Source organism: Vulpes vulpes, chromosome 10, assembly GCF_048418805.1.
Source record: "Vulpes vulpes isolate BD-2025 chromosome 10, VulVul3, whole genome shotgun sequence".
NCBI lineage: Eukaryota > Metazoa > Chordata > Mammalia > Carnivora > Canidae > Vulpes > Vulpes vulpes.
Genome location: NC_132789.1, coordinates 79,778,364 through 79,791,608, shown reverse-complemented (window position 1 = coordinate 79,791,608; position 13,245 = coordinate 79,778,364). Strand labels below are relative to the sequence as shown.

The window sequence follows — 13,245 nt, the reverse complement described above, 5'->3', positions numbered from 1 at the left end:
AGGATCACACCCTGGGCCGAAGGTGGCACTAAACCACTGAGCCACCTGGGCTGTCCCTAACTTGTTAATATAATCTAAATATGTTGCCCATCACCATTGAAGACCGGAGCACAAGAGGAGGTAGGACAGTTAAGTTTTTCCTAGGGATCTGGGAAAGTATGAATTCAGAGGATGGATTGGGGAGGGGACAGAGTGAGGTTACCCCTGAGCAGAGGCAGGTCTACCTTGAGAGGAAGCCCAAATTGAGTATTGAAAGGGCCAAGTAGGAGAACCTGGCAGACAAATGCTACCTATGGCACAGGTTTACCTTTGGTGGCCTGTCCTACTTCTAGACACCCTAGTTCCTTGCATCACGTGCTCACCTGTCCAGGCCCGTCATATATGCACACTGTAGACTCTGTAGAGCAGTTTCCGTAGTTAGTCTGGCAGTGGTCTACCGGTAAGCACACCTGGCCATCCCCATGGTAGCCTTCTTGGCATGTGCAACTGTGTCTATTCGGTCCCAGGTACGTGCAATGTGCGTGAGGATGGCAGACTGCTTGTAAACATGGATTGATGGCTTGAAAGACAATGACAGGATAAGAGCTCATCAAAATTGCACAGGTAATTTGATAATTTTAAGAGAGGGAGAGAGTAAGAAACAGTTCATCTTACCCACCTGGTGCCCCCCTCCTATGGAACAGATTTGTATAAGGCTGTCAGAGATTATAACTACAGATACTGTGTTGATATATTGCTATGCCATGTTATGTGTGGATTTAAATATAAAATAGCCTGAAAGAAAGCACTAATGCTTGTAGTATTTGTATGTACCGGCCCGGTCCAAGCATTTGCCATACACTAACTCAGTTACTCCTTACAATAACTCTCTAGAGTAGGAGCCATTATTATTCACATTTGATAGATAGGAAAACAGAGGCACAGGCAAGTTAAAGAATTTGTCCAAGGTCATGTATCTAGTAATAAGTAGATCTGGGATCTGAATGCTGGCAGTCTGCCACCAGCATTCATGCCCATAAACAATACACAACACAATCTCTCACAAAGCAAATGAGCATGGACAGGAAAGGGAAAAAAGAAGGAAAGAAAGGGGGACAGACTCCATTTCATCCTAACATTGGTACATTTGATATAAAACTATGTGTAAAAATCTATTTATGTGCTTTGATGATATAAGGAGAGACTGCCATTTAGTGAAAGGCTATCGTGGATGAGCAGGTGCTCGGCACTTGTTAGATGTATTTCATTCAACTTAACACAGAGAGAGATAAAAGTGCCATTGGGTTAATCTTATGGAGGTTGTGAGGTTTTGCTTTTTTTTCTGTCGAGTAACTTAAAAGTCTCAATTAATGAACCAGCAGGATCTAAAATCGACTCACGCTTGCAGTAGTGGCCATCGCCTTGGTAATTGGGAAGGCATTTGCATTCCAGTTTCGTTTCATCTTGGCTGGAAGGTGAGCATCTGGAATTTTCTGGGCAGAGCAGGTCTGCACATTCAGGGATGGCTGCAAAAGAAGATGGTTGAGATACCCATGTTAGTAGAATAACTGATTCTAAAAATCTCAACCAATGCAGTGTTCTTTGTGATGCAAAAAAGTAATTGAGAAAGACTCACTGTGGACAATTCAAAAAACACAGAATGTGTGAAGTAAAAACGAACTGTTTTCTGATTCCTGTTCTACCTTCACTTATAAATTTATTTAGATGATTTTTTAAAACAAAATGGAAACCTGTGAAGATATTTAGCAACTTGATTTTTAATTTAACAGTATACTAGGGAGGTACTTAAAGATCTATTTTAATCTCTAATAACTACGTAGTACTTCATCATCTAGGGAAGCATGATAGTTGTCAGGAATTAAAAGGAATCTGGCATATGATCCAATGTACAAAGCTAAGTTCCACGGATGCTGGTAGAAGTTATGAGACCCTTGGTTCAGAAGTGAAAGACAGTTTACTATTCATATCAAGAGTAGCAGCCAGAGTGGTGGCAGTGTTGCACAAGCTCTTCCAGCCCCAAGTCCTGGGACAATGCAGAGCAGTGTATGTATGCAGCAGAGTAGCCCCAATCTTAGGGAACCTAAGGTTTTTGTTTGTTTGTTTGTTTGTTTTTTAATAATAGGCAATGTATTAGTTAGGGTCCAGTCAGGAGTCAGAAACCATATATCTATTTGAACAGGGAATGTTTTAGCATAAAGAGTTATCAGCAGAAAATTCATGAAAGTTCAAAAGAATGCTAAAGAATGAAGGAATAGTGGGTATATAAAAAGTAACCATTCCCTTAGGGCTGAAGTAAATTCCCAAGGTAGAGCCCTCCTCTCTCCAGGACCGAGATCCAGATGTCACTGGAAAAGGGCATGCCTTGGTCACTAAATGGTGGAGAAAGTGCTGAAGTGCCTTGCTGGTGAGACTTGCTGGAGATCTTCCTCTGAGGGCTCCAGGGAAGGTCACCCTCAAGAAGGTGCCAAGGTTCAGGGTTCATTTGGTGCCTGGGGAAGCTGCCTGCCACTGGGTGCTTCCAGAACCAGACGCTAAGAAGCTATCCTCTCAGAACTGAAGTATACTCTTGTGTGTGGCTGGGGCCAGGACGGCTTCAGGGCCAGCTATGTGGGGAGAGGCAGTGTGGTTGGCCCTCCAGTGGCTACCCCTGCAGCTCCCTTGGTATGCACGGCCCTGAGGAGAAGGCACACTGAACAGCAAGCACTTCTCTGTGTGGTGGAATTCAGGCCTGTGCTGCTGCCTGAGTCAAGCGTTAGTACGCAGTGGGCAAACACTGCAGCAAGCAGGGCCTTGCAGGAACTTACCCCTGGAGAAGCTGTGCAGGGCTGAGCAGTGGCAAAAACCCATGTTCCTTGGGGCCCTGGCAAGTGAGCTAAAGCAGAAACAGGGGGAGAAATCCCTTCTTTCTTCAGTGTCCCTCCAGCACTCTCTCTTGGTAAGATTTTATGTATACCTCGCTGGCTGGCAAATGAGACATATTTACAAATGCCCCTTCATCATCACGGAGCAGGCAAAGAGGATGAATTTTGAGCAGAAATGTAACCCGCCAAGAGCCAGAACAGGCTGGAAACATGCCTACACTTGGTTCCCTACAGAGACCCTCCATCTTCAGAGGCTGTTTGCAATATGAACATCCTTGAAAAGATGTTGGAACAAAGAGCAGTCCGTGCGCGGCCCTCCAAAGGCCAACGAATGTCTCATTTGTTGTCCCCAGAAGTGGCTAGTGGAACCAAACATTCGTAGAGAATATCCCCTCAGTCATTCTGTAGAGCAGAATCCTTGCCAGGAAGTGGCTGCCCTCTAAAGGATTGCATTTCCAACCCTTCTTTGCAGCCAGGTGGGGGTCACGTGACTACACTGATGGACTATTAAGGGGAAGTTGGATATGTCATTCTTGATCTCATAAGCAGGGACTTCTCCAGCCTCTCTTCTTCCTTCCATTGCATTAAACAGAGCATTGTGAGGTGCTGCAGAATGGCAGAGGTGCTGAAAAGGACGATCGGGACCCCTGCCCACCATGTGGTGGAAGCAGATGTCAGCTGGGGACACCCCCAGTGAGTATGAATTATACCCCTGCTGTGTTAAGCTGGAGGTTCCCCAAATTCTCAGGTCATGGTGCTTAGTGTCTTAATTTTCTCATGGTGCCTCAGTCTAAAAGAAATATCTACCAGGTCCACGTATTAAGTTGTCAGAACTGAGGAATTCAGTAAGTGTGTCATGAGACCTTAGTAGCCATTTGAAAAAGCAACGTGGTCAATATAGAGAGAAATATTTTGATTTCATTCTCGAAGAACCACATTTGCTTAGAAGTAGAATATGTGAGCTTTTGGGATGCAACGTCTCCAACCTTGGAGTCGGACAGGAAACTACCCCCCTCAGTCCAGTCAAAAGGATTTCTGCGTGATACTTGCTTTTTATCTTAGCAACCACTGAAAACACAGCTCTGTAAAGATGAAATCGCTGAAAAGGATGTAGTGCTACCCAACGCTGAAATCGTGAACTACCTCAAGTTAGCAGTTTGCCCAGGATTCTACTACAGATGCATCACTGTCTCCCCGACAAAAGTTTAAAATATCCTATGAAACCCTCGTGAGTCTGATGTGGTAGCTTGGGATGTCTCGGTGCAGTTTTGAAATCTTAGTGCGAAGCCGTGGGATTCTTGTGCTTGTTCCTTGCAACAGCGAGCGTTACCCAACTGGAATGGGGTGCTCCACAGCTCACTTCACACTTCCTGTTGAGGGACGTTCAGGTTGTTTCCAGCTGGTTTTGTTCTTACAAACAATACCGATGTGAATTTCTTTGGGCATATATTTTTACCTACTGGCGCTTGCCTCTCTCTTTTTCCAGGTAAATTCCTAAAATTTGGGGCCAGGGCAGAAAACTGTAAGCATATTTTACAATTGAATAGATAAATTTCCCTCACAGGCTATAGCAACCCATCTCCCCATTGGCAGCACCATGATTTTGCTCCTACCCACAGATGACTATTTTCTATCTTTGCAATCTGTGTAACATCGTGTGCAAAACCGTCAACCAAACCTTCAAAGCTCTATGATATCACTTCACTATGGTTTTATTTATTTATTTTTTTTTAAATTTTTTTTTTAATTATCATTTATGATGGTCACACACACAGAGAGAGAGAGAGAGGCAGAGACATAGGCAGAGGGAGAAGCAGGCTCCATGCACCGGGAGCCTGATGTGGGATTCGATCCCGGGTCTCCAGGATTGCGCCCTGGGCCAAAGGCAGGCGCCAAATCGCTGCGCCACCCAGGGATCCCTTCACTATGGTTTTAAATTAATCTGTGATCAGCTGGCCTTTCTGCATGGGGTTAAGCACCTCTTCTATGCTCGTGGGCTAGTTTTTATTTCTTCTCCCGGGAAGTAGCCGCTCTTTGGCAAATTTTAAAATTGGGTTCATGAACCTCATCTTATTATAAAAACTTTTCTGCCACATGAGTTACAAATATTTTGCCCCAGTCTATTTATCTTTTGACTCAGTGGAATTATTTTTGTCATTTGGAGGCAAATCGGTCAGTGTTCTCCATTAGGCTGGCTTCCGGGTGTGTGTGTGGGGGGTCTCCTATCTTATTCCAAAGGTCTTTGCTCATAAGTCCACTGGGCAATGACAGGAATGACCAGGGAGGGAGGTGACTGACATCTACAGAGGGCATCATCCTGTCCACCCGAGTTTCATCTGCTGTTGATTTGAGTCGGTCACTTGTGTGTCTGTCTCCTCCATGGGAGGAAGGCTGTGTTTTATTCGTTCTCCTTACTGTGCAGAGCCCCTTGCTGACTCTCAATTAAATGAGTTTGAATTTGTTGAATCTGAATCTTGGTCTAATCCCTTCATTTTATAGATCAGGAAAGTAACATCCAGAGGGAGGAGAAGTTATAAGTGAGCTCCGTGTCACAGGAAGAATGTCCACTTTGTCTTTGGATGAGCTCCAAATTCAACCTTCGTTACCCACTCTTTGATAATGGACCGGATTCTGAGTGTTTCTCCTTTGCAGTGATATGTGGAGTCTGGCCGGTAGGGGTGCTGAGTGTCCCCCCCCCCCCCCCGCCCGCAGGAGAAAGGGACTCCTCTGCGATTTCCTTTGTGCTGGGCCCTGCTGCATAGTCTGCCAGTGAGGGGCCCTGTGAGGACACTCAGTGATGCTCTGCCTCAGCCATCACTCTAAGTGCACAGTCTGTTGGCGACCTTGCACCCCCAGCCGGAACCAGTGACCACCTTCCCACTGCCCTTTCTACACACAGACATTGCTCACTCCAATTCCAACACTCACAACACTTAACTCCCTCTGTGTTCTCACCCTCCGGCCATGGCTCATCAGTGCCCTGGAGGGCTGTTGTCCTAGGCCAGCTTGGGCACAGCAGCACCTGTCTCCTCTACCCAGTGCGCAGCCACCGTACCTTCTCCAACAGAACGTGAGCTCAGCCTTGGGGACGAACCACCCTCTCCAAGTTTTTCCTTGCTCTGTTATGCCCCAGCAGCCCTAGAGGTCACTTGGCATGTCCATAGCCACTCTCCTACCCTAGCTTACTAGTTCTTTATACTAAACTTCCCTTGTTTCAATCACCCTGTGGTTCCTTTCTCATTCTTGGACCCGGTGTGATAGATTGTTCAAAGAATTTCAAATGATTTGAGTCCCAGCTCTTCTTTCTGGTAGTTTTGTCACCTCTGGCAAATCACTTAGCCTTAGGGAACTTCCATGTGTTCTGTCCCTGAGACATGCAATTGAGAGCATGCCTTATCCTCCTTACTAGGCGGCCGACTTGTTGCCCTGGCATCAGTCAGGGTCCAGCCTCCTCTGCTCCATCTTTCACCCGGCCACCAGCTTGACCTTCCTAAACCACAGCTCTGTTGGAACATTGCTCTCAAATCTCCCATGACTTCCCCTCTTCTATACTATTTCTTCCCTCTCTCTCCTCCCCTCCCATTCCCTTCCCTTCTCTCCCATACTTTCATTTCCTTTTCCCCCCCATCTTTTTACTTTTTGGTTTTCTCTTGAAGACCCCCCCCCCCCCCCCCCCCCGTGAGTAAAATCAGGCCTGACCCAGAGACAGCCCATCCAGGCACCTCCCTGGAATCTAATGAAGAAACCCGCCCACCCTGTGAGTAAAACCAGGCCTGACCCGGAGACAGCCCATCCAGGCACCTTCTTGGAAACTAAACAACGGAAAACATTCTGTTTTTCCAAGATAAAAAAACCATCCCCCCCCCACACCCTGACTAGAAAGTCCCTGAACAGGATCGTGCTGACCTTCAAAGGGATCAATCATGTCATAAACCCGAATGCTATGCTACTCCCGCGTTTTCTTTGCCTTTAAAAGATGCCTGTAATTGCTAATCGGGGCTCTCCTCCACCTCGGAGGCGGAGAGCCCGTTTGCGCAAACGTCCAATAAACCCTCTTGCTAATTGCATCTGCCTGTCTGGGGTCTGAGTCTCTGGGGCGTCCACCGGGACACGTTGGCACCCGTGAGCCAGGGTCCAACACTCTCAGGAAAATACTTGAGGGTACCTCACCCCTGGAGGGCCCTGGTATGTGAATGCAGAGTTGAAATGCATCCTTCTGTACCTACATGATCTGGCGAGGCATTCAGGAAGCCAGCAGTACTTACGTTGGTCGCAGTGGGAGCCAGTGTATGCAGAGTAGCACTCGCAGCTTCCATCACCATCTATCCCACTGTTGCACACTCCATGCACACAGCTGCACACTGTAGACAGAAAATGGGGATTTTTTTCATTACCTGATATAGTCTTCTGATGATTCTGGAGGAGTGATGCTTTGAGATAGTTTTTATTGGGAATCTTCATGAGGCGACAGGAAAAACCATGGGTTTGATGTCCTAGAGACTCTGCTTTGGATCTTGGCTTCATTTTCCTTTTATTAGTTTCAATTTTTTTTTATGTATAGCATGAGGATAGTGTTAGCTCGCTGTAGAAATCCCTGTGAGATAATGTATTGGTGCACTGGAGTGCACTGGAGTGCTTTTCTCTACTTTTAAGTTACTTACTTTATCTTTGGATGCCTGAAGAAGGGAATTAACTTAATGGTTTTTATAAACCTGTCATGTTTAATGGAGAAAAGCTACCATTTAGCTCAATTATTGTTGGCAGTGGGGATCTACTATCAATTGGGATAAATCCTATTTCTTGAATGATGTGGAAGTTCAAGTTTAAAAAAGAAATTTGGGGGGATCCCTGGGTGGCGCAGCGGTTTGGCGCCTGCCTTTGGCCCAGGGCGCGATCCTGGAGACCCGGGATCGAATCCCACGTCGGGCTCCCGGTGCATGGAGCCTGCTTCTCCCTCTGCCTATGTCTCTGCCTCTCTCTCTCTCTGTGACGATCATAAGTAAAAAAAAAAAAAAAAAAAAAAAAAAAAAAAGAAATTTGGAAGGGTAGAGAATAACCATGCCAAGACTTCTAGCTTGAAATAGGTAGCTTTTCAGCCAACTGGCAGATCATTTCAGGAATGACAAGTGAAGGGCATTTGAAATAAATGGTCAATTCCTTACACTCAGACTGTAGCTCATTTATGGTGAGATTTACTATCTGATGGGGTCACCAGCACCGTAGGCCTGGCCCTCTGTGAAACATTGTATTGGTTTCCTTTTCTTGCTATAACAAATTACCACAACTTAATTGTGACTTAAAATAATACAAATTTATTATCTTAATCTAATTACCTTAATTCTCCTCTGCCATGTAACCTGAAGTATTTACAAGTTCCAGGGCTGAGGATCCAGACTTCTCTGCAGGGCCATTCTTCTGCCTACCACCCATGTTCAGTGCATGTCAGGCAATTTAATATTAACTCAAGTGAAACATAACTAAGAAGATCCACTTGCTTAAAAACCTAACCAAATGCTGGAGAAGCAAGAATAAATAAAGTATTCCAAACATCCGGTAAGACCTCAAATCCTTTGAGTTCTTTGCCATGTGTCCCACCTCAATCCCCTGCTCTTGATACCCATCAGAACTGCTGTCCTCTTGGTGAACTTATGGTGTCTTGCCTAGACTGTCATGTGGTACTAGACTGAGGAAGAGACTCTGGCCTTGCTGTCCAAGTTCTTACCTCTCTGTTCGTTCCATCCATTTCATTTGATCAGTAATGGCAGGTGATTTTCCCCAAAATATCTCAGCAATCCCAATTGCTAACCAAATGGAATCTAAATCCCTCTCTTTGGCAAACAAAGCTCTATCTCTATCCAACCTGACTCCAACCTTTTTACTTTTCATTTCCATTACTTCATTTTTTCCATCTCAGGTTCTAAGCACACAGGATGACTCATTAATTTATCTTCCTTCCTTCAAAGTATGTATTGAACATCTCTCATGTTCAGTGCTTGGGATTAATGACCTAAAGATAAACAAGACAAAGTCTGAGCCCTCCACATCTAATGGCAGAAGAAGGTAGCCCATCGCAATGCAGTGGGATGAATGCCAGGACATGATAGATCTATTGATCTATCTAGTGATCGATAGCTGGGTTGAGGTCCTCCTGGAGTAGGATGGGCCTTAGCCCAATAGGACTGGGCCTAAGAAGAAGAGAGGACAAGACTGCCATGTAGACATTGCAGTGGTGCTGTCTCAAGACCGGGACCACCTGCCCCATCCAAAGCCGTGAGGGAATAGCAGGGGCCTCTCCCAGAGCACTCGAAAGGAGCATGGACCTGCCGACCTATTGATTTTGGATTTCTAGCTTCCAGAACCGAGACCCTAAATTCCAGTTTTGGAAGCCACCTGTTTGTGGCCCTTTGTTAGCTGAGAAATGAAATGACTTATCTTGATTACTGAGTTTTTGATGCCTCCTTAAATTTGGCCCCTGAGGCATGTCCCTCCCTCACCTTACCCTAGAACTGGCGCTGCCCTTCTCTTTATTGAGTACTTACTGTCCATCAGGCATTTTGCCACATGCTTTACATGATTTATCTCCTTTGCTGCTCGCTGCACCCCGTGAGGTGGGGCTCATCAACCCTGCACTACATATGCAAGTGGGACACAGGTAGCTCAGGCCATTTATTCAAATTATGTGAAAATTTAAATTGGATTTGCAGTTGTCATCCTCACTTCAAAACTGACTTGCCCTTGTTTTTGTTTTTACAAAGCACTTTGATGTTCACCTATGGCTGGGGCTATTGGAACAGGAGCTCTGGAGAGAAGTCAGATTGGTCTCAGAGGTAACTGCAGTGCAGACGGGGTATACTTCATCTCTGTGGAGAAGGATCAATTTAATTCAATTTAAAAAACACCTCAGTTCCTATGCAGTGGCAGTCACTGTAGAAGGCACTGGGTATAGTCTACAGTACCTAAATTCAAGGGCTCACTGTATAGTGGGAGCCGGACTTGGAGGTTTGAGGCCCTATGTGTCCTTTGGCTGGTGGAAGAGGGCAAGAGACAGTAGAGGGAATTGAATGTAACCCAGCCTGGCTCCCACCTTAGGTACTAACTGTAGGAGCTGTTTTGCCACTGGGCTTCCCTCTGGACTGTGTGGTATGAGCCTCTCCCTGTGTCCTGTCTTCTGGCACAGCCACTGTCTGGATTCAGTGACCCAGCAGGGGTGGCCTTTGGGAGCCCCTGATGCATAGTGGAGGGTCCCAAGCTATCGCCAAGAAAATGTCCTTGGGGAGAAGAAGTGAGTTGCAGGGGGATTCTGAGATGTCTTTCAAGGATCCCTTGGAATTTGTTGAACTGGTGTCAGCAAACCTCCAGAGACATGACAACACTTGCGGTGTGTGACTTTAACATGGTCCAAGCTACGGCCACGTTGAGTCTGAGGGACAGTGCCCGAAGCCCCTGGGGCCCTGCCCCTTGGCAAGTGGTCTTCTCTTGTCCTCTCCTCACAGCATCCTATGTGTGCTGTGCACACTGGCTTGTAACTGTCACCTGCCCTTCCAGCTCCTGGGGGATGAATCTGTCTCCTCATTAGAGTCCTATCATTTGTCAGGGCCTTGCACATGGTGGATGCTCAGCAGGGGTGGAAGAGTGCAGCGTTTGGCCACCCAGGCTCCGAAGCCAGATAGGTGGAGTCAAGTTCTTCTTTGTCTCTGAAACAGCTGCTTGACCTTGAGTGACCTCTCTGCCTCTTTATCCATAACACGAGGACCCAGCTGGCAGAGTTGTTGTCAGGATCCAAAAAGAGCATGCGTGGCAAACTTTGCACAGCGCCTGGTGCTCAGCAGATGCTAGCTACCATTATTAACAAGACAAAATCGTGGGATTGATTTGAGGGTGACGTTAGAGAAAGTGAGCTTTGCTTTCCGCCCTGACCAGTAGTGAGACATGGAGCAGGCTGGGACATTGGCAGCACAGGTGAAAGCCCTGGGGTGTCAGTCCAATCAAGGCTGAACTCCTCACCAGCGGGTAAGAGAATGCTCTGGCAGCAGGTTACAGTCAGTGTTAAAAATAACCTGCAGCTCATGGAGCTGTCCTACTTACGGGCAGCACACCATTATGGGCAGCACGTCACTTCTGAGGACCAGTGCCTCCCTGCATGGGCTGATACTGGCACCCGGTGAACGCCCAGCTGAAAAGGTTTGCGAGTGCCCCTTGTCCTTGCTAATGGAGAAGGCTAGTCATCACCAAGACAGCCAGCTGTCCATCCGTCCGTCCATCCATCCATCTATCCATTTGTCCATCTGTCTGTCTGTCCATCTGTCCATCCTTCCATTCATCTGTCTGTCCATCCCTCCGTCTGTCCATCCTTCCATCGGTCTGTCCATCCATCCATTTATTCATCCATCTGTCCATCTGTCCATTCATCCATCCATCTATTCTGAGCACCAAGCACCTGCGTGCATGGTGCAGATTAGGACCCTCCATCATCTCCCAGAGTTCTACTGACTGGAGCCTAGAGCAAGGGGTTTTCTTTCCTGAGTCCCAGTTTAGGTTTCTCACTTAAAACTTTGTTTCTAACCCACCTTCTCTCCTTTCACTTCCCCTTCCTCCAGGGCCCGAACAATGTGAAGGGAGGATACTTTATTTAGAAACGTTCACAGCCTCCTTGTCTATCTGTGCTTATCAGTAACTGGCACCCATTTCTTGGAGGCAACACGGGCTCATCTTCTTTCCAGATTTTCATCCCCAAGCTGCCCTTGGCTTTCCTGTTAGTAAACAGTGTTGGATGCTGTCTTTTTTCCCTTTCCAATACTTATTTAAAATATGTGATTCAGATCCCAGGATGATTAGGAAAGGACTGGTTTGGGAAGCACGCCCTTCAATGTAACATGCAATGTTAAAAACACACTGAATACCAAGATCTGTCTTCAATTTGCTTTTGGCCACACCCTTGTGAAATAATCTTCTGTGGAGTGGTGGATGAACAGAGACCTAAATTTGGGGGTCACTGGAGAATAATTGGTCCTGGAAATAATAATTGCTGACATGTATTGTGCACTGATGTTCTCACTATATCCTCATAATCACACTGAGGGACACAGTATTGTTTTTGTTTTTACGGAGGAAGACAAGACGGAGCATGTGCCTGGTGAACTTAGGGCTCCCACGGTTAGAAGCCCTCAGGCTGAGGCCCGGCCTGAGTGTGGACCAAGGCCCTGATGATCCCTACATGCTGCCTCTCAAAGTCAAGCCTGTGGGTCAGGACAGTATGGCTGGAGTGAACTAGATTGTTTGTTCATTCATCTATACCATCATTCATGCTCGTATTCATCCCACTAAAGTGTGGTGCGCGTCTCCTCCCTGAGCAGGTCAGCTCCTGCCTTCAAGGGGCCGTGGACCAGGAGATAACGCCTCCACGTTGTTGCAGGTCAGACTTGTTCCACGGCGTGCAGGTCTATGGGGGTGAGATGTCCACTTTCGGGCCACAGGATTCATTGCAAATGGTACTCGAATCAAGCAGTGTCTATCAGCGTTTCCAGAAAAGCTGGAACTCAGGTCACATTGGGTGAAGGCCCCCTGACACGACCTCTGGGAGACTGAATCTGGCAAGCCCAACCGACCATCCCACATTCTCCAGGCTGCACCAGCCACCCCAGTCCCCTGAGGGCCCTTCCTAGGAAGGCTGCTCTGCCCAAGTGCTCGCTGGCAGCTGCATCCATCACTGTCTTTTCCGGCTCCTGGAGGCTTCCCTCATTGCTTGGCTCGCGGCTCCCTTTTGTTTCCAAAGCCAGCCAAGCCTGGCAGAGTCTTCCTTACATCTCAGCACCCTGACGCTGCCTCCTGCGTTCTTCCTCCACATTCAAGGACCTTTGGGTACGGATAACCTAAGATAATTTCTTTAGGGTCAGATGATCAGCAACCTGAATTCTGCCTGCAACCGCAGTTCCCCTTGCCATGTGAAATAACATAATCCTAGGTCTGATGGATTAGGATGTGGACATTTTTTGGGGGGCAGGGGTCCTTATTCTGTCCCACACTGTGGTTCCCGCTCCCTCTGGTGGGACGGCTCTAAGATGAATGTTTGACCCTGACTCCCCAATTCCCCGGGCTGTCCAGCTCTAATCATCTAATTGTCTCCAGTTTGATGGTGTCCCCTTTATCTTCCCTATGTTGTTTTCTGGATGTCTCTGGGGTCACGTGCCAAATATGCTACCTGTATTGAAATCCTTGCCTGAGGATCTACTTCTGGGGGGAAACAAGAGAACGCACAAGCCAGTATAAATTTGTTTGTTTAATCTGCAAAATGGAGCCAGTAATCCCTGATCACCTGAAGTATTTGAGAACTCTCAAAAGGAGGGAACTGAATGAGGTGGGACCTGCCATGGAAGAGGCCCTTAAG

At 46.9% G+C, this 13,245-nt stretch overlaps 1 protein-coding gene across 3 annotated transcripts in view; it reads right to left on the bottom strand.

The window, feature by feature from the left end:
- Window positions 1-13,245, bottom strand: part of STAB2 (stabilin 2) — a 139,524-nt gene that overhangs the window by 107,383 nt on the left and 18,896 nt on the right. For all 3 annotated transcript variants that reach the window (XM_072724744.1, XM_072724741.1, XM_072724743.1), the window contains exons 6-8: window positions 7,127-7,222; window positions 1,380-1,505; window positions 363-559 (exon numbers count right to left, since the gene is read on the bottom strand). In XM_072724744.1, the coding sequence (XP_072580845.1) occupies window positions 363-559; window positions 1,380-1,505; window positions 7,127-7,222 (419 nt within the window). The remainder of the gene's footprint in view (window positions 1-362; window positions 560-1,379; window positions 1,506-7,126; window positions 7,223-13,245) is intronic.